Below are 27,090 nucleotides of genomic sequence, written 5' to 3' on the forward strand. Positions count from 1 at the left end.
AACCACCTGAGATACTGATTTTTCTATTTTCAATTATTCCTCTCTTCACCCTCTTATATTCTTTTGTCCTTGCACTGTTTGTGTGGTGATGCTGGTTTGCCATGATGAATTCTGTCACATTCTAGTCTATCGAACTGCACGAGTTTTTCAAGATTCAAGCAGCCATGAAGAGTGAAGATCCATTATAGCATTTGATGAAATTAGTGCATCTTGTTGCGTAACTTTCTGCTGAATAAGGAAGGAAAGAACCCGTTTGACATGATGCGACTCCTTTTCTCTTGTTTTTTTCCTCCTTTCTTTATGGCTTTTTGCGATAGCAATTGAACAACACATTGATATCAGATAGTGAATTTTGTTTTGATGTGCTCATTCTCTTTTCTCTCATTATATTTTGTGCCCACTTCCTCTTATTCAGCGAAGAGTCAGGTTTTGATATCTTCATATCAATTGGAAGATAAAACACCTTTTCGGTTCTGGCTTGTAACATATGCAAAATCCAAAATTTTTATCACCCCTGAACGCTGAAAATATATAGCATGGAAGATCTATTGCCATGAATATCAAAACACAACCATATTCAGCAGAAAGAATCTCCCTGAAAGACAAAGAAATCACAGTACTCGTTGAATAAAGGATTTGAAACACAAGGAAGCAAATGGCTAGAATGCTCCTATGAATGTTATTGGAAGAACAATTCATACAGTCATAATTTTCCCTTGCAATGCCTAGCTAATGCAAGAACAGTCAATAACATCTCAATGAAGTTCTACTATAAGTTAATACAGATGCATAAATGGACCAGAAATCACATCAAGGTAAGATTTGAGAAATATAAATTTCGGGTCCCTGGTTGTTCTTTTGATGATGCTGGGAGACAGCCAAAGACTTGAAACAGTTTGAGATTTTCAACCTTTACCCAGGGCCAAATACTATAAGTTAGCTTGATTGTCTGTATTGGCAGAGCGCAGTTAGCTTGATTGTCTGTATTGGCAGAGCCATTTCCCAGATTAACAAAATCATCATTGTATAACATGTCCAATTCCGGAAAATAAGGGCTCACTGTACTATTTTGAAATGGTTTCTTTGGGGCAGTTCCCAGTGACATTTTGAAGTGCTTGTTGATGTTTTCCCATTTCTCTTTACACTTCTTCGCAGTGCGGTTGTAGCCCATATTGTACATTCCAGCAGATATTGCATCCCAAATATTAGTCCCTTTGGAGCCTGCAACTCGCAACTGTTGTTCCCAAGCAGTTCGAAGCATTATAAGTGCTTGCACCTCAGCTTCTGGCCATCTTCGATTACTTTGGTCACCCATAAAATCATTTTGAATGGGGGCATCAGCATTGCCTCCATCATTCACCATGTGTGAGATTGTCATTGATGGTTGAGGGACTTCGATAACATGACCCGGCATCATGTTCTGGATGAAGGAAATGAGAGCAAGGTTACGAGAAGTCTCTTGAGCCCTAGCCTCACTATCCCTTTTCATCCTTTCCATCTCTTGCTGTTTCCAAGCTTCTTCTCTTATCAATCTCTCCCTTTCTCTACTCTCTATCATCTCTACCAACTGTTTATGCATCTCCTCCTGCTTCTCCATCACTTTGATCACCAAACTCTCCAAAAACTTCTCAATCTTGGACTTCCTCTTTCTCTTCCGACCAACAGATTCACCCATACCAACCGATAAATCATCATCGTTTCCATCACTCGAAGATAAGCTGAAAACAAACAAAACCACATTAACTCAGTTTCCAAAAAACACTTGTTGGATCTAGACTACTACTACGACTACACAATCCCAGGTGGGTTTGGTTTACACTCTTGAATCAATCTGTCCCTCAACTTATCAAAGAGCCAATAATTTCTACCATCATAGCAATCCTCAACCCCATACGAACAGCATATGCATTTGGATCACGATGATCCGAAAACATCAACCTGATCACTATTGCACAAACATACACATTGCCCACTTCCCTACCTTAATAAGAAACGTCAAACTAATCACTATTACGTAAACATACAAATTGCCCACTTCCTTACCTTAATTAGAAACATCAAACTGTCTCAATGTACTGTTGCATTACCTAGCATTCTAAGCAAACTACACCTTAAAAATTACCATAACCCTTTTCTTAATATCTTCAAAAAAGGGTCAATCTTAAATATTAACAAAATGACTAAATAATAATAATAATAAATGAAAAAACACTTTGCAGAAAGCAAAATAAAAAAAAAATTAACTAACAAAAAAAAAAATCTAAACTTTACCTAAATTCATCTTCAAATAAACCTCCACCCGACCCACCACCACCATCAGCCGCCACTTCACTCGGCTGTCCACTAACCAAACCCCTCAGACTCTCTCCCCGGTCCTCCCTAGCACTCGACGGAACCCTGTCAGTTCTTCTAATCGGACGTAGCTTCTGCGGAGGCAAGCTGGCAACCTCACTCGACCCCGCCTCCGCCGCCGAAGGAGCTGCGGCTGAAGTGGGGATAGTAAAGTTGCCGGTGGGCGGGAATGGAGTTATCTGAAGAGGAAAGTCGTTAGGGTTTTGTATTTGCCGGTCACCGGTAATTAATAAATCCATTTTTTACTGTTGATTAAAAAAATTGGCGGCGTTTCAGTTTTTTTGGCTGCGGAGAAGGTGAAATGTGAGGTTTTTAGCAGTAGTAAAAAATAAAATAAAAGGAGAAGGTAAAAAAAAGAAAAAAAGAGGGGTTTTTGAATTTACATATTTGGCCTTCTTTTTTTTGCATATTTACACAAGTTTTGTCCCTGGTCTCTTTTCAAATAGATTATCGCCTGGAGGGTTGACTGAGAATTTTGACCGTTGAAGAAAAAATAAATTATGATATTAATTTGGTTTAATCCAATTAAAAATATATTTTAAACTCACAATTCAGTTATTAGAATAAAATTTAATTCGTAAGTTTTTAATTGTTTTTGAAAATTCAAAAAAATATTATTTACCCTAAATACTATAAAATTTAATATTTGATAATAAAATATATTTTTAAACAATACTTCATATTTTTAGTTTATCATATTTTTAAAAACAATGGGAGGTTAACATGGAAGAGTTTAATAGTGGGATAGCTGAGTTAAATCAAGTTATTTATTTTATTTTATAAAAAATAAAAATAATATTAATTTGAAAAGATAAAAAAATCAAAAGATTCTGAATGGTTTTTTTTATGTTGATTAGGTCATATATTAACTTTAGTTTTTAACTAGATTAAATTTTGTTAATTAAAACTCAACCCGGTTTATACTTAAGTCATTTTGTCAAGTCAAGTTTTTAAGAAATACTTTTAATTTATAAATAATAGCATTTCATATCTTTATAGTTTTTTTTTAAAAATAAAATTGTGACAAGAATATCTTACCGTTACAATCACTTTCTGGATTAAACAATCTTTCTAACGTAGTCAAATGCACATAAGATTTACTGATTCATGAAAATTTTACTTTTCACAACTTGAATATCTTATTTTATGTATTTCTGGTTTTTAAACAATATAATATAATTACTTTGAGACTCATATATAACACTATTTCCTGTAATTAGAGATGATTACAAAGTAATTTCTATGAACAAGTATAGATGAATCATCTGAAACTCGAATGAAATCATACAGTAGTTTACGCATAAGTTCGTCCAGGAAAACATTATTAAAAAAAATAGAAGTATGATGTAGTGAAAGCAAACAACTTGGTGAGGTAGCAATGCAGTTTTTTTAATTGAAATAAAGTTTGGAGTCATATTCAAAGTATGAAATATTCATAATCTTCTCCTTCAAACACTCAATATTTTCCATATAATACCCAACAAAGAAACAAAATTAAAGTCTAAGACCCTAAACCCACGATATTAATAATGTAAATGCAAAGGAAAAGGTCCTCCTTTTGTTTAAACACTTCGATTTTCGTTCCTCTCACTATAAAATTATGATCAAATGCTTCTCTCCTCATTCATTCCTCTCTTCAGCAGTCATTTTTCCTCTCTGAAGAAGTACCCTACAATCGTCAGCGGGTAAAATTATTAATCTTTCTCGTGTTTGGCTGTCCAAGCTTGTGTAAATGTTTGATTTTTTGAATTTTAATTACCGGGTTTTGCTTTGTTTTGTATTTTCTTTTGTTGTAGCGTGTAAAGTTCATTCCGTTTTAGTTTTTGGCATCTGGGTTAGAGCTACAATGGCTGTTGGTGCAAGTTCAATGGCAGGTTTGGTGTGTTCAAATTCTGGGATGGAGCATGTGTTGGTTGAGAATGAAGTGCAACAGGTTAAGTTGCTTGACTCAGTCAATGATGACTTTGGAGGTGTCATTGTGGAATTGAGCGAGGCTATGGATTTAAAGGTGTTTGCTTCAATGCTCAAAGCTTCAATTGCTTTATGGAGAAGTCAGGTATTCGTTGGTTTTATCAATTCTGTTGCGTTTTGTTAAAGTTGGGTTCTTTTTGATAAATGTTTTAGCATCAGTGTGCTGTTATTGATTCTGAATTTGGAGTTTTTGGGGGGTTGTTTCTTCTCTGTTCTGGCTTTTTATTACTGAGTGTACAGAACGCATCTGGGATATTTCGGGATTGTAAAATGAATCCCCAAGGTTTTTTTTGGGGCGGGGCGGGGGGTGGCATACTAGTGTCAATTTAGCATTCATCTGACTAGAGTCGTCAAGTGTACGTGAAATTTAAGATTTCTTTAGAATTGGAGAAAGGCCAATTCGAAATTTGGGCTATAGGGCATATGCTGTTAGAAACCTCAAGAATGCACTGCATGGACATCTGAAGTCTGTTTTCGGTGTATGTTAGATGCATTTCTGTCTAACGCTGTTTTGGTTTTAATGTTTAATGCACTTGAACATGTTTTGCAGGGTAAGAGGGGTGTTTGGATCAAAGTACCTATTCAACTGGTCAATCTTGTAGAAGCTGCTGTCAAGGTAACTTTTCTGCCTGTATAAATTGCTGTCATGAGCTCACGATGCTCTAAAGTTGCTCAAGTAAGATTAAAAAAAGAAGAAGAAAAACTGGTATCGCTAGCCTGTCTTGTCAATTAACCTCCATTTTTTTTTACTGTTCAGGAAGGGTTCTGGTTCCACCACGCAGAGCCAAAATACTTAATGCTTGCTTTCTGGATCCCTGAAGGTTCTCATACTCTTCCGGCGAATGCCTCTCACCGTGTGAGTATTGGTGCATTTGTCATGAACAAAAAGAGAGAGGTATTTCTCCATATCTATTTTTCTTGATGACTTGTTGCAATAAAGTTAAGGGGTTTGCATGGGAAGTGCTCTTTGTGTGGATGTGATCAAAGTTTCATTTGCTTCTTGCTAAAGCCTGAAAGTCCACATATGGATGACCTTAACTAATAGCTACAGCTACTGGTGCTGCTGCTATTTTGGAAACATAGGGATACTTGTATTATAAGAAATCTTGATCCTTCATCAGAAGTGTGCTTGAGGGAGTGGGAACCACTACTAAGTTTGATAGATTTCATTTCCTGCATTTGCTTCATACTTTTATTATTCAGACCTTTTGCTTTGTCTAGTTCTTCCAATCTAAGTTCTGATGCTACAGTAGGTGTGAAACGATTATTTGATCTCTCATTTGAAAAGAATACAGTACAGTTGATACTTTGGGGGTCTCTGAATGTTGTTTTCTCAAAATATAATTGCAATTTTCGTTCCCAGGTGCTTGTGGTCCAAGAGAAATGTGGCATATTTCGAGGGACAGGTATATGGAAGCTCCCTACTGGAGCTGTGGACGAGGTAGGTTCATGATTTAATTTTTTTCCATCACAGATATAACAGTGTCGTGTGGGGTCACGACTAAAGAACTTTCTATTTCTCCAGGGAGAAGACATACGTGCAGGTGCAATGAGAGAAGTCAAAGAAGAGACAGCAGTAAGTCACTGTTGTCTAACCTGTATGCTCAAGTGAAATGAGTTGCACATTTATCGCTACTATGAATGAAGCATATATTTCCCTGACATGATGTAACGACATTCCATGTTTCTTTTTGTCTTGACAGATTGATACGGAATTTGTGAAAGTACTAGCATTCTGGTATGCGATTTACTAGAATATTATTTATCATCTGCATCCAAACCACATCTATCCATTCCTTCAATTTATGGTGCTCCTTATATTTGCTTCTCCATGCCTTGGTTCCATGGTTTTGTGATGTGGCTTGTGTGAGCATGTATTAGCTAGTTTTATTACCAGTGATAGTTGTTTAACTTGCAAAAGGAAACAACTTGTCTTCATGTGGCACAACAAACTCCTTTAACGAGTATTTTGGCCTGAACATGCATCTGAAAGCAACATTTGATCAGAGAATAAAAATATTTTTGCTTTTCGCTTTGAAAGCTTGTCTTTTGGAATTGGAACTGGTCTTTTTCTGAAATTTACTTCTTTTCTCTTCATGTAACTTGCAGGCAAAGCCACAAATCATTCTTTGGGAAGTCAGATTTAATCTTTGTATGCATGTTACGACCCCTCTCCTTTGACATCCAGAAGCAGGAGACAGAAATAGAGGATGCTCAGGTGACTTTTTGTCAAAGAAGTTTTTCCAATACAAAAGTGTTGTCAAAGGGAGCAGAGGACTGTTTGTGGTGGCCAAAAGCTCCACAGAAACCCCACTCCTACCCCAATCAAGAAAAAAAAAAAAAAAAAACCCTGCAGATTCTGTTCCACTTAGCTGAATATATTCTATACTAATAGATATGATGCATTTTAATGTTTGAACAAACTGAATACCAGCTGCTTTGGCTAGAAACCCTCACATTAATTCTTGTAATTGCAGTGGATGCCGTGGGATGATTATGTAGCTCAGCCATTCGTCGAAAACCATGAACTTTCGAAGCAGTTACTTGACATATGCAAAGCAAAAGAAGATGAAACCTATTTCGGGTTTTCTCCGGTGCCCATCGCATCAAAACTTCAAGATCAGAAAAGTTATCTGTACTTGAATGATCGAGACCTGAAAGGCAGTGAAGTCTGAATGTCTCTCACAACTCAGAATTATGCTCACAACTCAGAATTATAGTAGGAAACAGCATGGCCTGAGTAACTCTCTCAACCATGATAATTATAGTATACTAAGTTTATGTTTTCTGGAAAATAGTATTTTTAGAAATGTAAATTCCAGAAAAATAAATTATTTTTTAATATTTTATAATGCAATAAAAAATAAGTTGGAAAGCACTTTTCAATATTTAGTTATGTCATATAAAAAATAAATTAGAAAATAACTTATTAATATTTTCAAAGAAGAAGATTTGACATCTGTAATTTCATTTATTTTTAGAACAAACGACAACGTTGTAAATGTCATGCATTCTTTATAAAAGAAAAGTAATTTAGTGATTTTATTGGTGCACTATTTGATCCATTACTTGTACACTGCTTCTCTACGGGCTGCCATTATCAATTAGTAAAATCCTTGTTCATCATCTCTCTTTCTGAGATTTGAACAATGAGAGCTGCTTGTTGCCTGGGCTGGCCTGGCGTTTATCTTCTGGTCTTGGTCATGGACAATCCTCTATTAGGCATCAAAAGCAACTACTGCTGTCACTATGAGTTGTAGATTTCAAAAGCTACAAGCCATTCATTTTGAGGCTGCTTTATAAAACTAAAATCTCTGGTTGCTTTAGCCATGGCCGTGCTCGAAGTCCCAAATCCTTTTGTGAGTAAATAAGGCATGCAAAGAGGTGGTGAGGCTTTGACAAGATGCGAACTTAGACACCAAGAAAAAGGAGGAGGAAGATGCAAAAATTGGCCCATGCAGGTTTCGAACCTGCGACCTTCGCGTTATTAGCATGACGCTCTAACCAACTGAGCTAATAGGCCAGCTGGTTTCCTGTATATTTAAAATGATTTAAAGCATAAAATTTGTTATTTTGTTGGCTGTAGAATACAGTCACAAAGTGCACTTAGTTTCATATGAATGAAGTAAACTCTTGCCGATGCACGTATGGATATTGTTACAGCGTGTGCGTATATATAATACAACGTATAGAAGGATATTGTTTACGCTCTTAAAAGAACTAGGATAAAAACCCTACCTTCTTCACTTTTTTCATGAACAATAATTTTTTTTAAAAAAAAGTTTTATTTTTTATTTTTTTAAAGTTAAATTAGTCTACATAATTTATTTTGATTTATTTTCTATAAGATTATCGTCAATTTATATAAACTTTCCAATATTTTATAAATGTTCAATTTTTAATAAGCTATAATTTAAATTCATATATGATTAATCTAATATGTCACCGTTTCAATATTAAAAACATATATCATCTTGAGAGAGGTTTCCTATATATTTAAAATAATTTAAAAGATAAAATTTGTTGGTACGCATTATTTATTTTGTTGGCTGTAGAGTCACAAAGTGCACTTAGTTTCGTATGAATGAAGTAAACTCTTGCCGATGCACGTATGGATATTGTTTACGCTCTTAAAAGAACTAGGATAAAAACCTTACCTTCTTCGCTTTTTTCATGAACAATAATTTTTTTTTAAAAAAGTTTTATTTTTTATTTTTTTAATTAATTTATTTTTAATTTTATTATTTAATATTTTTTTAAAGTTAAATTAGTCTACATAATTTATTTTGATTTATTTTATATAAAATTATCGTCAATTTATATAAACTTTCCAATATTTTATAAATGTTCAATTTTTAATAAGCTATAATTTAAATTCATACATGATTAATCTAATATGTTACCATTTCAATATTAAAAACATATATCATCTTGAGATTTTTTCTAAAGTCAATCCTTGTTTTTTATTGATCTTCTGAGTTGTATCTAGACCTATCCAAGTCCACTAGGTTATGTCAAAGCAATTTTTATATGGGTTGACTTTAAACCTTAATTAGACAATGAGTCGAGTTGAGAGTTTTCATAATTAACCCATCGAGTTAGGTCTTTTTTTTTTAATTCATCTTTTTTTTCTTTGATTGGATCATTTTTATCTTTATCTTTTTTCAATTTTAATTTTTAATGTTTAGTTAATTTGAATATCTTCATATATTTTTTTAGTTTTCTTTTTATAAAGTTATCACACTCTTAAACAAATATCCTCCTAATATTTGATTGGTGCTTAATTTTACAAGTATTTATTTTTGTTATTATATTATTAAATAAAAAAATAAAAAAATGAAGTTGTTAAACCAGTGGAGTCCATGATTTAAGTCATGAGTTTGGTATGTTAAGTCTCGAAACCCATTTCAATCTAATATATCATTAGTTCAAAATTAAAATAAAAAAAGACATTAGCTTGATTTTATTTAAAGTAAAACCATTTATTTTACCTATCATCTAGGCTTTTTTGGACTCACGGTGTTGATTGAATTATTTTATGGCAACTCATACATGAATTAATTTTAATTCTAGGTTGATAGATTTTAAGATTAACTATTAGATTATGTTTGATAACTATATCAACTAATTTCATATGACCATAATATTTTTTCATGTTCTAAAAATCTTTGATCAAATGCAAAATTTAGCATAGCCAGAACTCTGAAAAGTAACTTAACTAGTTAAATTTTAGATTTTTTTTTTTAATAGTTAAGAGTTTGAGTGCTTTCAAGACCACTAAAGATTTATACAATTATTAATTTTAAAATTCATAAAATTAATTAAAATACATGCAAAATAATTCTACCACTCACGTTAATTAAAAAAAACCTAGCATAGCCAACAAAACAGTACATTCTGTAATTTTATTTTATTGAAAAGGAAGGGAAGAAAAATAAGTATCTGGAGAAAAAAAGTTGAATAATTCTGTGATAAAGCAGCCAAATTGGAAAGGAGACAAATGAGAAAGGAATGGGTGGTTTGGCTCTTTCTATTAATCAGATAAATTGTGGATAAAGAAAAAGAATTCATAGAAAAACAAAGAATAAAAAAAGCATTTTCCTTTCAAAATTCAATCCACAATATTTTATTTATATCTCCACATATCCTGCTATACCCATTTCACTTCACCATCGATCCTTGTTAATTTCACAAAATGGAACATCAAACCAACCACTAATACCTAATTATTAAGGAAAATTACAACACCATGGAAAGCATCATCAAGCATTATCCTTGCCCGTACTATTGACATGATAATTAGAAGAGAAAAATATAAAAAAGTAGTGAAAACAACTGTAACCCTAGCAAATTACTAGCTTGGCCTACCAGAAGAAGCTCCACTACCAGGACCATACATATTCCCTGGATGACGGTGCTGATAATGGTGATGTCCCATCATCGCCATACTTGACTGCATCCCAACATACATATTGCCCCCACCTCCACCAAACCCACCCCCAGGATTTCCACTATTCACAACCCCACCATCTCCGGCAGCACCATCTCTTTGATCGCCTTGCCTAACTATTCCCATGGCAGCAGTCTTCTCTCCTTCCATCTCTCTAAATTTTTGCAAGTAAATCTTCAGAGGCTCAACATAATCTTCAAACCCTAGAGTTGTCATGGCCCACAAAAGATCATCACCATTGACTGTCTTCCTCTTCTCTCTTTGACACTTATCTGATGCCTCTCCAGTGATGAAGCTAATGAACTCGGACACACACTCTTGCACAGTCTCCTTAGCATCCTTTGAAATCTTTGCATTAGCTGGTAAAGCTTTCTTCATGATCCTGCTGACATTGGCTATAGGCAAGAGCCTGTCTTGCTCTCTTGGTGAAGTCTCAGTACTGTAGTTTGTATTGCTGTTGTTTTGCTCTCCAGACTCATTGTCTGAATCAGCCATGAACCCTAATTAAACTTACCTAGAGATTCTCGGATTTGGCTTTATTTTATGAATTATATAAATAAATATTACAAAAAAAAAACTTAGGGTTAGAATTTGAAGAATATATATAGAAGAGAGAAAAGCTAGCTAGCTAGGTAGGGTTCGAAGAAGAAGATGAGAGTAACAAGGAAATTTGGAAAGTTTGCTTGGCTAAAGGGAAGGGTAAGTTTGAGCTTAATTTTAATTTTCATACTATATATTATAAACAAATTATTATTATTATTATTTGTTTTGTTAGGCTATATTGTGTGGGACGGATGGTTTTGGACCGACATTTATTGATAAGTTTCTCACAGGTGGATGTTTGATTGGCCGTTGGATCTGGAAATTGAAGGATTGTAAAGGTTGACTTACTGTTTTTGGAGCTGTCCACTTGTAACGGCAGCCTTGTGTGCCTCTTGGATTAATGGTGGGGTTCATCCAACATGTTTAACACTATGATAAATTTACTTGTTAATTTATATTAAAATACCATATTTTATGTTACTATAAATACTTTAGGTCATAAAAATAATAGATGTTTTACTCCTTTTCGGCCAGCTATATATTTAATATAATGCCATCAATTCATGTTGATAATATAAAAAAATACTTTTGATAATAATAATTTTTATTTTTGTGTTGATTGGGTTAATCAGGTTGACTTTTAATTTATGATCCAAACCCTAACCTAGGTTGATCTCTAAGTTGAATTTTAAAATTATAATAATAACTACTTTTATTTTTATAATGCCCCTCACAACCTGTGACTCGGGTCTTGTCCTGGGATTAATCTTAAATCAGATTTTAAAATTATAATAATAAAAATCTTTATTCTTATGTTGTCTCAGATCAACCCGAGTTGACTATCTAGACTTGTGACCTGGGCCTTGTCTTGGTTCGACCCTCTAGTTGGATTTAAAAACTATAATAATAACTATTTTTTATCTTTATGTTGACTCGGGTCAATGATCAATCCAACTTATAATTCGAGCCTGACTTAGGGTCGATCTCTGGATCAAGTTTTAAAATTATTATAATAACTATTTTACATTGACTGAAGTCAATGATCAACTCGATCCATAGTCCAAACTTGACCTCGAATCGATTCCTGAGTTGAGTTTTAAAACTATGATAGTAACCACTTTTATCGTTATATTGACCAAGTCAATGATAAAGTTGACTCATGACTCAGGCTTGACATCGGGTTAACCTTCGAGTTGAATTTTAAAACTATGATAATAACCACTTTTAACATAATATTGACCCAACTCAATGATCAACTTTATATGTGACTTGAACCTTGCTCGAGATCGATTCTCAAATCGGGTTTTAAAACTTTGATAAGATATTGAGATCATAGCGTGTAGCCAAATCATTAGTGATCATAAAAAAAATTTCCAGATCGATGATGTGGAAACTCTAAGATATAGGAGAGAAATTGATGGTCTTTTCATCGTTGATTCATTATTGATTTATCAAATTTTTTATTAGGTAAAAATTCTCAACAATCTTGTAACCATTTAACAATAGTTTTGCACCTTTACACTCTTTTAACAAGAAATATAACAAACAACTCTATTTTATGCGTCACTAGATAAACATAAACAACTATAGTTCCCTTAAAAAACATGGTGGAATAACATGCAAACTAGTAGTTGAAAGCAATCTTTTTATTTCAACTTTCCAAATGAGGCACTCCTGTTATAAAGTCCACTCCTCTACTATTAAGCTTTAGCCTTAAGAATGGCTATCGCTATTAATTTTTTTTTAAAATATCACTCATGTGCTCTTTAAAAAATAAATAGATACGAGACAATATCAACAAATTAAGCAGGTTGTTGTGGGTTGAACTAGATCAATATTTAATTTTTTAAAATTAATTGGTCAATACGATCATGAAATGACTTTTCAGCTTTTTAGGTTAACTAATGTTAAATCATGTCAATAAATCATGTCAACTCTATGATAATTTATTATGAAACTTAACTTGAATAAGGGTTGGTTAGCTGGGTTTTTAGTTAATCTATCAAATTAGATTGAGTTTAATGATAATGTACTAAACTCATGCTTAGTTAATTTCGCTAGGTTAGTGATATATATAGATTGATAGAGATTACTGCCTAACCTAAACAAATTAAGGGAATGCAATGGAAAAACATTGTTTCAATAATCTCAACAAGGGAGATTGGATATCGTGGATGGGAATAGATAGGGCAGGCTTGAAAATGTAGAGACAGAGAGAGAGAGAGAGAGAGAGTTAATTGTGTTCTGCTGCCCACTTTCTAAGACGTGTCTATGGCTCTACATATGCCTAAAGATTGGTAAACGGGCTTTTCCCTTAGGGTGATCGATTAATTAGTTAATTAAGGTTTAACCTAGCTATAAAAGAGAATACGTAGAGGACAAGAGTAGGCAACCAACCTCCATTCAACGTCCCTTCCAACTTCCAACTTCTGCCATTGTACAATTGGTGAAGCCATGCATGCTTGCTGGTACGTATGACCCACTTGCCCTTCCATTTCATTTCATCTTCAAGCTTGTTTTCTTCTCCTTTTCTTTGACGGTCAAGTGTCAACGTTCAACTTCTTCAATTCAATTAGTTAACCAACCAAGGCATATATATATATATTAAGGAATGAAATCTATATATCTAGTGTGAAAATTATTCACTGGATAATTTGTCAGTCGTCAAGTGAATTATGAAATATAATAATTATCATAACTAATAATTTCTCAGTTATTTTAATTATTTTGAAAAAAAACAATTATTATACTTATATATAATTAGAAATCAACATATATAGTGCGAATTTTATAGTACTTTTATCTATATATTTTATTTTTTATACGCTGATTTGAATCACAACTTGAAACACATAAAATAAAATCACAAATAAAAAAGTTTTAAATTAATTTTGATATATGAAAACTAAGTTTAGGATAATTCTTCTAATGATTTAAAAAAATGCCTTGTCTCATCATCATTATTGTTATATCAACTTCTGAAACCTGTATATATATATATCTCTCTCTCATTGTTATTCTCAATTACATGGGCCATATATAAAGGAATTTGATTCATGGATATTGAGTAGAGAAATTGGTTGACCATCCAAGTCAACTCCTGAAGGGCAAAATTGTAATAAGAGAAAAATCCAAGGCGGGGTGAACACCAAAGCCCCTTATAAAACCAAAAGAGGATCCTCCTTTTATAATTGTTCCTCCATGCCACATCTTATGAAAACAAGTAGAAAATCTTGCAACAACCAAAAAGAAGATGAGCTACTTTAGCGGCTGCAACAATCTTACGATGATCACCAACTTCATTTCCACCATCTTTATCATCTTCATCATCACCTTTCAAGCATCAATGGCCAAAGCAGAGAACCCATTGCAAGAGTTCTCAAATAGAGAAGAGTTGGTGCAATTGGCTGGTTATGGGGAGGACAAGCTATCAACCGTGCTAGTCACAGGCACGATTCTTTGTGAGGCTTGCTTGAATGGTGGAACTCAACTCCATGCATGGCCAGTATCAGGTTCTTTTTTTCATGTTCCTCATTAATTACGTATTGATATTGTGATAACCAATCTAGTTTAATATCCTGATTACATGCATTTAGTGTTTCTTTTCAAGTTTGAACACAAATCATCATAGAAACTGGTCATGAACATATTGATGTGGTAACTCCTTTAGCCCATGTTATCTATTTCTTTTCAGCTTTCCTCTCGTGGAAATTAATTTCCATGCTTCGTCGAGTTACACCCTCTTCAATTTTGGAGCTGTTAATTGACCCTCCCCCTACAATTTTTGAACCTTTCTTTCCTTGTAATTACTTGTGTACAAGTAGTATTTTATCTAGGCTTATGATCTTAGCCTTAATTCTTAGCTAGTTTTGCATAAGGTTTGGTACAGTATCAGGGTTTCTTGTTAATCTTGCACGTACTTAGTTTTTGAATAATGATCGTTAATTGTTTGAGAGGTCACTAGCTTTCAACCTATCATGGGTAGAAATAACATTGTTTTCAGCCAAACTTGTCATCAAAGGAAAAATTAATTAAGCATGAAGCTACAATTAGGGAGTGTGTGATCATGGGTTATATATATAGGTGAAGAGTCATCATATATGGCTATATATGTCAAGGCAACTGCAAAATGAAGCAATATACGAAGACATTATTATCAAAATACAGCTCCTTTTCTATTTATTTCCACTACAAATTTAACATGATTTCTGGCTTATTTCATCTCTAGCCCATATATAGAAAAAAATTGAATGCTAAAATTTGAAAAAAATTCTGGCTTGATTGTGCCTCCTTAGGCACTTCCAAATCTTTACTTTTCGTATAAGAAAACTGTTCTTCTCTGAAGCCTTCAGTTTGGAATTAATGTAATTTGCCCTGATACAAATTAATTAAATCCAACCAATCCAAAATTTAATTAATTTATCTTTTAACCCGAGCTTAATGTAATTTGACCCGATTAACCCCACAAGTTTAATAAATGAATGCCTGGAAACAAAGCGAAGATCCACCGACCTTGACTACTATGATCCAAACCACCCATATTTTACACGCTACTTTGGATAAGAGTAGATAGAAGCCCTGGATTAAAACACACACTACTTGCTGTCAGCCTGTCACCACAGTCAAGGCCCAAGTGATTAGGATGTGCTAATCATTTTAATTAAACATTGACGAGGAAGATGCTATTGAAGAGAGATGGAGAAGCCCACATAAACAGCAACATCTCACCATAAATTGTGATTGAAAATGCATTTCAGAATTTATTTTGGCAATTTAGGAATAAATAAAAAAAATCCCATTTGATTGAAGTGCAAGATCATTTCATCTAAATAATTCAATCCTGATTGAGAAGAGATTTATTTTTGATGTTCACAAAATTCGAAAGGGAGAATATGAATTGTTAAAATTATGTTGAAATTCTTGAAGGTGCTTCGGTATACGTGGAATGCCACACTGGTGGGAAGTGGAGCAAAACAAGTTCTTCACAAGCCATGACAGATGAATATGGAGATTTCCTAATTGATCTACCTTCCCCCCTCCATGGAATTCCGAACCTGGAAAGAACATGTTCAGTTAAGGTTCTACGATTGCCACAGAACTCGGTATGCAGACTAGCTCATGCCAGGAAACAGAAGGCACTGGAATTATCATCACTTGGGAATGGCATCCGTTATTACAGTGCCGGGGAGATCAAATTTCTTCAAGTAACATCTAAACCTTTTCAAGCATGCACCCAGAGAGGAAGCAACGATAAGCAGATTGCGTACTAGATAACAGGTTTATAAGAAGACTGGAATACAAGAACAAGGCTCACTTAGATGGCGCTTTAGTCACAGCATTGAGTAACAAGGTTCAATTCCTTTCTACCAGTCGTAAAATACATGAGTGGCAACTATATAGCATGTAGATAAATAATGATATCTTTTAATATAGCAAGCTTGCAGTGTTTGTAATTGTAGAAACAAGATTGTATAACAGAAATTTTCACAGGCTGCAATGAAAAAGTATGATATAAACGGTTTGGAAACCATTATATGTAGTTATTGATTCACAAAAATGAACAAGCATGAAGAACAGACAAGACTACTGTCCAAGAGCACCCTTTCACCTTTAGGAAATCCTAAAATTGACTACTAGTCAGGATTTACAATTTTCTGTTCACCTCCAGAAACTATATATTTCGCAACATCAGCGCAACAGGTAAGTTTATCTGCTTTCTCCTCAGGGATTTCAAAGGAAAATTCTTCCTCAAAAGCCATGACGAGCTCAACCCTGTCTAAACTATCCAGGGACAAATCTTTTTGGAAATCAGCTGCTGCAGTAACCTGTTTCAGAGGTCAAATGAAATCAACATTACTCTTTTGACCTATGTGCAACGGACAAAGTGATTGTTTGTTGAAATTAAGTAAAAAGCCTCTTTGTTTTGACATAAAGTGTCACCTAACAATCAGGTTAATAGTACATGTAAATTTAATCAAATGAAGAGTAAAGGTCAGACGTCCAATTGAAAAGAATCATAAAATGGACAGGAAACAGAAAAAACAAAGAAAATTACAAGGGAGCCGTCAATTAGTTACCTTATTGGCATCGATTTTATCAAACTTCTTAACCAGTCCAATGACTCGATCCATAATTTAATCAGGGCTGTTTCCTGCTGATGTACACATCTGCCAACGAAGTTGCTTGAACACATTTCCCTCCTGAGCAAACAGCAATTGTTCTGCAGAACCCCTCAGCCCCATGTGGCTCAACATGGAGTTTCTTACGCTTTGCATTTTTAGACAAGCCGGAAATCAACATAAGTCACTCAAATCAGAATGTGCAAATCAAATCACGTAAAAGCAGTGCCAAGACAGCACATATGCATGATTGACAGCTGAACCATAATCAAAATTCAAGAACACACTCGTATAACCAACAGGGAAGCATTACATCAACAAACCAGAATTGCAGGTAGCGTCCTGGCTAGCAGGAGTTAATTTTAATCAATAAAATGTAAACCAGGACCATTTCTAGAGTGAAAAGAAAGCACTAAGGCCTGAATGTACAAACAAATACAAGCATCCACAATTCAAAAGAAACCCCATTTTTTTTTTTAAATTTTACTGCTTGCTTCTCATAATTCATCATCTTGCACTGCTAGCCAGATTAAAGAAATCGAGTAGCTATAAAACACACAATTTTTACAAAAGGGAAGTCTACCTTGGCATTGTGGCTAAAAACTGAACAGGAAAAGACCCTCAAGAGCAAAATCTGTCAAATCATTCAAATTTTACAGCTTTCAGAAAAGACATTATTCATAGGTAAATGCATGATATCAAATTCAAAATTGACAAGGAAACCACAGTGGAAAGTAACACAAGAACCAATCTCATGCAAACATGATTCCTACATATATTAATTCACACGCTTTCCAGGCCCTTTTCTTTTTTCAAATCTAATGTTTAACAACACTAACGTCAAAGCAACAAATTCTGACAGAAAAAGCTATCATGCACCAAGATTCAAGTAAAAGACATGGCTAATGAAATTAAAAAAAAAAACAGAGAGAGAGAGAGAGCAAGGTTAAAAGGGACATAAAACGAAGCAGGAACTGCTTACTCACGAGATTTTGTGTCTGTGGGTATTGACTTTCGAGTTAAAAGAATAGTCGTTCAGGTGTTTTGCCGCAGTGAAGTCTCCCTGTTGAATGAAAGAAGTCGTCTTGTCAATTTTAAGCTTGGTCTCATGGGCGGTCCTTGTATGATGTGGACGGAGAGAGTGCTAAATGAGGATGAACCAAACGATGTCGTTGTGCTAATATATTGGTTTTTGCTGCTTTTCAATGGTTTTATGGGTAATATTTCCGTTTTCATGGATCGAAACTCAGCCCATCTCTTGAATCCATTTGCTATTAAACCTCGAACAAGGATAGATGCTGTCTAGGCTTAGGGTTGCCAGTTAAATGATTTAATTTCAATTTAAAAATAAAATTATAACAATTATTTTGTCACAAAAAAAAAACAAATGAATTTTGACAAGGTTTTACCACAAGTCAACCATGGTTTTTAATCTGGTTTTTCTTTTATTTTTTTATAAAATTAAAATCAATTATGATTTTTAATCGATTTGTTAGTCCAAATTTAATAATAATTTTTTAATTCAATTTAAAATAGATTGTTTGTACTAGAACTAAAAAATTGATGAAAATCTTATTTTTGCTATATGATTTGAGAATTAAATCCTATTAATTAAGAAAAAAAATATAACTCCATAACATAAAATCATCTTAAGATTTACTTTTTTTATTTTTATTTTTATTTTTTCGTTACATTGCGAGTGTTTTTTTAGTTATTGTTATCGTCATTTCTTTTAGTGGGAAAAGATTAATAGAACATAATATTTTGTGAGGGTGGTATAATTTTAGTAGAGAAAATAGCTAGTATAAAAGTGCAATTTATTTATTTATTAATAGCAGCAAAGCTCAATTTTTCTAAGGAATGATGAAACTTTTTTTTTATTAAAATATATTTTATATTACAAATTTAGTATTCAACTGAGAAAGAAATTTGATATATGAATTATATTAAATTATTTTTTGTATTTGATAAATAAAACTTCTAGTTTTTTTATTGATCTACCTTTTTTTTATTTTACAATTGAATAAAATTTCAGTTTTACTTTCATTTTTAGATGTATCAATTCGATTATGTATCTTTAAAATTTTATTTAATTTACATTTAAACACGTTGTCATGAAAAAAAAAATCCTACTTTTTTTATGACTGGACTAATGCAGGAAGTTGATTTGTTATCCATGCAATCATTTAAAATTAAATATAAAAAGAAAATTGAGAAAAGTAGGGGAAAAAAAGAAAAAATTATTACGATAAATAAGTCTAGATATCAACACATTATCTAAAATTAGATGGAAAAGAATTTAGTTTAAGTAGTCTAAATTTTACTAGTAAATTCTCTCTCTCTCTCTGAGATTATTAACTTAAGTTTTTTAAAATAATTAAAATAATATTATTTTAATTTTTTAAAATAAAAAAAATTAAACAATATTTTATTAAATTGAAGAATTAATCCAGATTTTTGATGCAATCGAATTATATTAATTATTTTTATTTTTATTTTTATCTAAACTTATTTAAATCTTATATTAATTATATTTTGGTTTAATTTTGCCAACTAGTATAAGTTTTATATATACGAACATAATTACTTCATTATTTACCCCCCAGAAAAAGGAATCCTATATCAGGAGCCAAAAATCTCATAAAAAAGAAGAAGTAAATTCTATTTAAAGAAAATAAAGAGAGCAATAATTTAAAGGAAAAAGACTTTGTCAAATAATGACGTGCACATCATCGCATACACACTCAAGAAAAACAACACTAGATTCGATACATTTACATCACCCATTTGCCCCACCACCACCACTATTTCCACCTCTTCCTCCCACCACCACCACCACTCTCTCCTTTTACTTCAACCCATTTTCCCAACTCACTGGAGATCACTCTCCTTTTATCTTTTCCAAAATTTCCCTTCCTTCCTTCCTTCCTCCCCCTTTTCCCCCCAAAAAAGCACACTCCTTAGTTACCTGACACAAAAATAACGAAGTTATAAACTTTATTCAATTTTGGCATCTGGGTCTATCCCAAAATTGCTTCCTTTTGGATTGTTCTTAATTTAATTCATGTATATAGTTGGCGGGTTTTAATAAAGTTTCAATTTTTATACAATCCAATCTGTAATAAACAACAGCTAAAACATTAATAAAGATCATTAATTTGTAAGTGAGTTGAAGTTATTAATAAATGGGGAATGTGAATGGAAGAGAAGAAGAAGGAGCAATCAGTCCATCGAGTGGTTGTGGTGGTGGTGAAGGAGAAAGTCATAACAGCAGTGAGGTTATGGTTGCATCAGATGAGTCCCATGTTACTTATCCTGCACCTCCTCCTGAAATGATGGGTCACTCACCTCCGCATAGCCCAAGAGCTACTCACTCACCTCTTATGTTCACTCCTCAGGTTTGTTTTTTACTGTCTTTCTGTTTCTGTTTTCGGTTGCTGTTGTTTGTTATTCTCTCTAAGGTTTTATGAAGGAGTCAACTAAATTGTGTAGAATTGTTGTGTTTTGGAATGTGGTTGTGGCTTCGAAGGATGCAAATTTTTTGAGACTTTGATCGGTTTGGTAGATTTTGAAGATTTTTTAGATGATACTGGATTGATATCACATTATCTTTATTGTGGGATTCTTTTAGATGCTGGAGAATTTGATATTTGCTTGGAAAGTCTTGACTTGGCTGTATTGGTGTGGGAATCAGCGGAAAGGGAATTGCTTTACCTACTTTGAATGTGTTAAAAGATGTGTATAGCATTAGCCATCGGGTTCTTTCCTATGAGATTCTACTTGGGAGTGGACATTTTAGTGGGTTCTAATTTGGTGGCAAGTAGGTTGTGCTGTCAATGCGGAACAAAGTATGTCTTTTGTTTTGATGTAAATAGGGAGCGAACTGTTAGTTTCAATCTGACAAGATCAAGGTTGTTATGAACTGAACTTTGTTGGATCCTTGTGATATTCATTGCTTGGAAGTCATTTTAATATTTTGTGCTATGTTCATGTAACATGCTTTGCTTCATGTCCTAGAAAGTATTTTCGTTAAACTGAGTCATGTGCTTTTTTTTCTTTTTTCTTTTTTTCTATTCTGGTGTGTGCTTCCATCTACAACCCTATTTGATATCTTTTCATTGCATGTTTTTCTTTGTCAGGTCCCAGTGGTTCCATTGCAAAGACCCGATGAGATTCAAGTTCCAAGTCACTCATGGATGCAAAATTCTTTAGGGTATGAAGAAATGTGTAATGAGCAAGGAATTCCAACAATGATTACATGGACTTATGGTGGCAAGGAAGTAGCTGTTGAGGGATCATGGGATGACTGGAAAACAAGGTTGAAATTCAATGCTTTAGATTTTCCCCATCTGTTTTATAACAACTTCAGGATCCACTTTCTGACTGTCTAATATAATCCCATTTACATTGTTGATCAGAATGCCTTTGCAAAGATCAGGAAAAGACTACACTATAATGAAAGTTCTGCCATCAGGTGTTTATCAATACAGGTTTATTGTTGATGGACAATGGAGGTATGCCCCTGACTTGCCCTGGGCCAAAGATGATTCTGGCAATGCTTACAATGCTTTGGATTTGCAGGTAATCCTTTAATCCCGTCCCTTTGGTATTGCAGCATAATTTCTTAATAATTCCACTAAATTAAGGGGATGCTGGTAAAATTTTTCCTTTTTAATTATTCAATTGTATCTATATGGACACCTTTGCTTCTTTTTGTCCTTTTTCTTATCTGATAATTAGTGCAGAGTTGGTCTCAAAAAGTCAAAATTTTCTTTTTCACTAAGACAGTGATACCATCTGCAATTAAAGGTCCAAAAATGTAAGAAGAAAGAATTTGACTTCAGATATTTATCCCCATCTTTAGAGCTGCTACATTTTTTGGTTTATTTGTTTGCTTGGAATAGAATTATAATAGCATGCAGGTAAAGTATGTATATGAATTTATGGGTCTCAAACTAACATATCTCTGAGCGTGCAACCATTTCTGAGACTCAAGTGAAAGGTTTATATGAAGTTCCCCTTGACATATTCACATGAATCAGACTTGCTTCCATTCTATTTCCTTAGGAGAAGATTGATTTAAATGTAATCCTGTAGTCATTTAAGCTAGTAAATCTGCATGAAGATCAAAACCGAGAATGAAACAAATAAAATATAATTAGGTTTCCAACAGTTTGTGGGTTGTATTTCAAACATTAGATACCTTACTTAATATTGCCACCTTTTTGTGACCTCGTGCTTTTTATGTGCTTCCAGCATATGCTCTCTTGGTGTCATTGTGAATGCATAAGGTGAAACTATCTGTAACATAATTTTGGGTTATGTTCCTGCATTGTCGTAGCTATACAGTCATTTATTCCTGTCTATTTTTGGGTGCATCATACATGATCAACAAAGAGGATAGTATTTAGCTAATTTTCTTCCTTGAAAAGTTAAACAATATTTAGAGCTTGCCAAAATTGTATCTATACAGATTATACCCTTAGTTTCAGTTTTCTTTCACTGAAGAAACGAAACAGTTTATTCTAATAATTGGGTGGTATAGTGTCATTGCAACACTTGCCTACTTTCAGTTCTCTTAGTGTTATCATGAATGCATAAGGTGAAACTATCTCCAACTTAATTTTGGGTTATCTTCCTGTGTTGCTGCCTCAATAAAGTTAGTTTTATTTGTGCCTATTTTTGAGAGCTTCATAAATGACAGAAAAATAAAGATAGTATTTAGTTAAAACTTAAATAACATTTGGAGCTTCCCAAAATTGTAGTAGTACAGATTATACTCGTAGTTTCAGTTCTCTTGCACTGAAGAAAGGAACAAGTTTATTCTCATAAAAGGTGGTATATGTCATTGCTGCTCGTGCCTACTTTTAGGTTTAATGATCTGTTCTTCAAAACAGTGTACATTGTGTTTGTAATATTTTACTAGGATAGATATACCTAAACAGCATATTTGCTTTTGCATAATGGCAAGAGTATGAAATTCTTAAACTTAGGACCTTCTGTCTCACAATTCTGATTTGTGGTATCTCTCTCTCTTCTAGGATGAAATGATGAAATTTAATACTGCTTATCCACTATCTCTTTTTTGACGTTGTTTATGTGCCTCCTTTTGTTTTTGAGACTTGGAAGTAGAATATGAATATTCTGAATCATGGCTTCCTTTCTTTGGAGATGCATTATTAAGTAAAAGAAAGAAACTGGCATGTGCAATGGTGATTGCTTGAACAATTGTTTACAAAAAATTATGTTTTTAAAGTCTTTTCTGAAGTCAAAGCTAAAGTTTTTTTTCTTTCTTTTTGTCCTGCTAATATTATGATTTGGTTAAGCATGTTCTGCTTTGATTTTAACACACATGCTTGTATGCATGCATATATATATATCTATGCAAGAGATTTTTCTCTAATGCATTGGTTTATGTTATTAAGCATAATTTTTTATTCGAATGTTGAATTGGGTTGAAATTTCGCTAGTAGATTCTAGAAGCCTTGTTTTATATAGGGTTAAAATTTCACAGCTATCGGAGATTGAAAAGGTCTTCTATTAATGTTTATAAGTTACCATTCAAGATTTCCTATATCTTCCTAGTTGTTTTATGATTTTTTTTCCTATTTGGTTTAGAACTCTTCTATTATTATTATTTTTAAAATTTAAATAGGATGTTTTTTCCTAGTTTGTTTAGGATTTTTATTACTTTTCCTTTATTTTTTGGTTTTCTTAGTTTAGGTAAGTTTTTAAGTTTATTTAAAGACTTGTAAATCTCAGAGAGAAAAACTACTTGAAGAGAAAACATCTAGTAATAAAATTTTGAATAAGAGTTTCTGTGTGATCTCTATTTAGTATAATTTTATATTCTTATGCTTGCTATTTTTCTTGTGTTGCTTGTATCTTTGTTGATATTAGAGCCCAACAATCTAGGTTATTGTTTGTTGTGCACTACAATCTCAAGTTATTTTATTTGATGTGTGCTATTAAATAACCATGGTTGGAAGAGATTGCAGAGCAAACTGTGTTCATGTTAAGGGGGGAAGAGGAGTTTCTTTCTCACAAGAGAAAGGTTCAAAAAGCTGGTGATATAAAACATGCAAAGACATTATAGAATTGAAAAGAGGTGTTGAGGAATTGGTGACAGAAAATATGCGAAGACAAATTGCAAAAGTAACCTGTCAATTAACAGAGTTGAGGAGTCAGGGGGGGATTGTGAGAGGAGAGATCACATGTCCATGACTAGTTTTGAAAACCCGTTTCTGAAACATGAGCGAAGGAGACATCTTCTTGATTGGGATGAGTATTGTGAAGATTTTGGTGATCCCGTTTATGGTGAGATAAATATAAATTGATATTTTCCATCAATTTATGATGTTTATTTTGATGATGATAATGTTAATAATGATATCATAAATAATAACTATAATAGTAATGATGTCATTGATGATGCCTTTGTTGATAAGTTAGAAGTTGAATGCAAAGAAAACATGGAAGATCAATAAAAGAAAATTATTGATTCAAACTATGATCTTTTTTATTACAAGTTTATTGTTATTATAAAGATAGATATATTCTAGGGTTATATGGATACAACACATGTTCATGAAGAAGTTTGAGGTTTGTAAGTTATTACTTTAAAAGCAAATGGAAGAGAAATAATTTGTCAATTGTTGTTTCTTGTATAAGTTTTAAGATGAAGAGATTAAAGTTAATGTCTAAAATTATTATATACTTGAAGAAGAAAGAAAAGGGGTTGGAGATTCTTGACTCGATATCTATGACATCGAGGCAAGAGTAATTTGAACTTGAGGACAGGTTTTTTTTAACCTAGAGAGACCGATGAATAAGATTTTTTTTAATGCATAGTTTTATGTTATTAAGCATATTTTTTTATCAATTGTTGAATCGAGCAAAAAATTTACTAGGAGATTCTAGATGTTTTGTTTCATATAGGATTAAAATTTTATAGCAATCAGAGATTGATGTCTTTTGCTAATGCCTAGAAGTTACTATTCGAGATTTGCTATATTTTACAAATTGGTTTAGGATTTTTTTTTCTATTTAGTTTAAAATTCTTTTATTATTTTTCCAGATTTATTTAGGATATTTTTCTATTTTGTTGAGGAATTTTATTAATTTTCCTTTAATTTTGGGTTTCTTATTGATTTATATAAGTTTTAAAGTTTATTTAGGGGGTCGTAAACCTTTCAGAGAGGCAAACTAATTGAAGAGATAATATCTAGTAATAAAATTTTAAATTAAGGTTTCTATTTGATCCTTATTCAGTATAATTTAGTATAATTTTGTGGTGTTGTGCTTGCCATCTTTCTTGTGTTGCTTCCTTCTAAGTCACACATGCATATTAATTTTTCTATTTTATTTTATCATCAACTTCTAAAAGCATAGCTCTCTTATCATGGTATTCTTGTAAAGTGTCATATGAACATAGTTCCATTACTAAGAGTATGCAGGAAAATATAGATAGCTACTTGGTGATGGGTATTTTCTGATAGCTTTTGGTATTGTCGATTTGATGTTTTGGTCAGGACTTTGTTCCAGAAGACCTTGAAAGTATATCTGGTTTTGAACCCCCTCATTCTCCAGTGTCAAGCTACAGCAACTTGCAACTTAGTAACGAGGATTTTGCGAAGGAGCCACCAATGGTTCCTCCGCACTTACAAATGACACTGCTCAATGTGCCATCATCCTGCATGGAGATACCGCCTCCTTTGTCAAGACCTCAACATGTCGTGCTTAATCATCTCTACATGCAGAAGGGAAAGAGCGGGCCTGCTGTGGTGGCACTTGGTTCAACACATAGGTTCTTAGCCAGGTATGTGACTGTGGTGCTTTACAAGTCTTTGCAGAGGTAATAATTTACTGCATCTGTGTGGGAGTTGTAGTTTACCATCCTTAAAATGTAGTTAAGATATGCCAATGGCTCAAGTAAGCTCAGGAAGGAGTCACTTCAAGCATTAAAAAGATTGTATTTTACAAAATACAAATGCTTGATCACCATTGTTAGTCAATTTAGCTGTTTGTTTTTATCACATTATGTAGTTGTTCTCTGCAATCATATGGGGAAAAGAAGAGCTCATAACTCTCTTGCGTAGGTTCATCTAATGCTTTCACCACATTATCGCAGTCTTCGATTGATTTAAGTGGATTGGGAACTACCTTAAACTGGCCTTATTCTCCTCTCTTTTTTTCCGAGAAGAAAATGGGTAGACACTTCAAATCTTGGTGCAGTTGTATTTTTTTTATTTATCTAGCAGAAGAGACTCTCTTGATTGCCCCCTCGTGGGAGATTTGTCTTGAATTTCTTCCACATGTTCATTTCTCATAGGTACTTCATCTTGGAAGCCTGGCGAGATTTACATTTAGATCCCATACAAATGCATGTGTTGAAGTCTAGCCATTATGCATGGGCTGCAAATCGAATGCCCTATAGATCTCAGTCCTTTTCACATAAATTTCTATAAGCTTCAATAGTTCAATTGCAAAAACGAGAAAGTATTCTAGAAATGCATGCATGTGTTTGGTTATCAAGGTAAAACTACTAGAGCAGCACATTCCCCTGGTGCCAAGACAAACCATTTCATAATTGAGGATAAATGGATGCCTCATCTTCTTATGTTTGCTAGCAAAATTGAAGAATAGAACTTCAACAAACATGTTATATATCACCACAAGATGGCATGATTGCGTACTACTGTGAATCGGCGCTGGACAAGTAATAGAAATTAAAAATATGATAATGCTAATATTTTATATTGGAAAAAAAATTAAAGATACGGTAAAGCTAATATTTTATGTTGAAAAAAAAAGTTGTGTGGGTGATAAAAAAAACTTAGAGACTGAACAAAATGATATATAGCAATTCATAGTGTTTTGGAGGAAATATATAGTGTTTTTGCTACATAATTTAACTTTTTTGTTAATAAAAAGAAAAAAATTATAAGATTAAATTCTCTACCAACTTAATAATAAAATAAAAACAATAAAAATAATTCTGAAGAAAAAAAACCTATGGAAAAAAATGTTGTAGCAATTAATAGTGTTTTGTGAGAAAAACTATGCTTTTTCAATATGATTTAATTTTATTATAATTATAATTCTTAACCAACTCAATATTCCAAAAAAAAAAATCAACATAGATAATTTTTAAAA

General features: G+C 33.1%; 5 protein-coding genes, 1 non-coding gene and 1 pseudogene across 7 annotated transcripts; 3 read left to right on the forward strand and 4 right to left on the reverse strand.

Annotated features, from left to right (window-relative positions):
- Positions 1-604: 604 nt before the first annotated feature.
- On the reverse strand, positions 605-2,666 carry LOC105136482 (trihelix transcription factor GT-2-like). Its single transcript, XM_011041860.1, has 3 exons — positions 2,272-2,666; positions 963-1,718; positions 605-921 (listed from the first exon to the last, which is right to left on the reverse strand). Exons 1-3 carry the CDS (start codon positions 2,589-2,591, stop codon positions 906-908), a joined length of 1,092 nt encoding a protein of 363 aa, XP_011040162.1. The 5' UTR covers positions 2,592-2,666; the 3' UTR covers positions 605-905.
- A 1,097-nt stretch (positions 2,667-3,763) lies between these two features.
- LOC105136483 (nudix hydrolase 2-like) lies at positions 3,764-7,095 on the forward strand. Its single transcript, XM_011041861.1, has 9 exons — positions 3,764-4,037; positions 4,149-4,408; positions 4,874-4,939; positions 5,081-5,218; positions 5,687-5,764; positions 5,849-5,899; positions 6,027-6,061; positions 6,433-6,541; positions 6,801-7,095. Exons 2-9 carry the CDS (start codon positions 4,199-4,201, stop codon positions 6,996-6,998), a joined length of 885 nt encoding a protein of 294 aa, XP_011040163.1. The 5' UTR covers positions 3,764-4,037; positions 4,149-4,198; the 3' UTR covers positions 6,999-7,095.
- A 677-nt stretch (positions 7,096-7,772) lies between these two features.
- On the reverse strand, positions 7,773-7,846 carry TRNAI-AAU (transfer RNA isoleucine (anticodon AAU)). Its single transcript has one exon. It is a non-coding gene; the product is annotated as a tRNA-Ile (tRNA).
- Positions 7,847-9,919: 2,073 nt separating this feature from the next.
- Positions 9,920-11,010, reverse strand: LOC105136484 (nuclear transcription factor Y subunit B-3-like). Its single transcript, XM_011041862.1, has one exon. The coding sequence runs from the start codon at positions 10,766-10,768 to the stop codon at positions 10,178-10,180; it is 591 nt and encodes a 196-aa protein (XP_011040164.1). The 5' UTR covers positions 10,769-11,010; the 3' UTR covers positions 9,920-10,177.
- Positions 11,011-14,021: 3,011 nt separating this feature from the next.
- Positions 14,022-16,343, forward strand: LOC105136486 (uncharacterized). Its single transcript, XM_011041864.1, has 2 exons — positions 14,022-14,328; positions 15,743-16,343. The coding sequence occupies exons 1-2, from the start codon at positions 14,070-14,072 to the stop codon at positions 16,084-16,086; spliced, it is 603 nt and encodes a 200-aa protein (XP_011040166.1). The 5' UTR covers positions 14,022-14,069; the 3' UTR covers positions 16,087-16,343.
- LOC105136485 (acyl carrier protein 3, mitochondrial-like) lies at positions 16,289-18,177 on the reverse strand (annotated as a pseudogene).
- A 1,515-nt stretch (positions 18,178-19,692) lies between these two features.
- Positions 19,693-26,216, forward strand: LOC105136487 (SNF1-related protein kinase regulatory subunit beta-2-like). Of its 2 annotated transcripts, XM_011041866.1 has the most exons (5): positions 19,693-20,333; positions 21,075-21,253; positions 21,354-21,516; positions 22,192-22,226; positions 25,467-25,699. In XM_011041866.1, exons 1-5 carry the CDS (start codon positions 20,121-20,123, stop codon positions 25,603-25,605), a joined length of 729 nt encoding a protein of 242 aa, XP_011040168.1. In that variant the 5' UTR covers positions 19,693-20,120; the 3' UTR covers positions 25,606-25,699. The 2 variants fall into 2 exon arrangements, with proteins under 2 accessions (XP_011040168.1, XP_011040167.1); XM_011041865.1 differs by lacking the exon at positions 22,192-22,226 and having other exon boundaries at positions 19,699-20,333; positions 25,467-26,216.
- Positions 26,217-27,090: the final 874 nt, after the last annotated feature.

Source organism: Populus euphratica, unplaced genomic scaffold (genome assembly GCF_000495115.2).
Source record: "Populus euphratica unplaced genomic scaffold, PopEup_1.0 scaffold142.1, whole genome shotgun sequence".
Lineage (NCBI taxonomy): Eukaryota > Viridiplantae > Streptophyta > Magnoliopsida > Malpighiales > Salicaceae > Populus > Populus euphratica.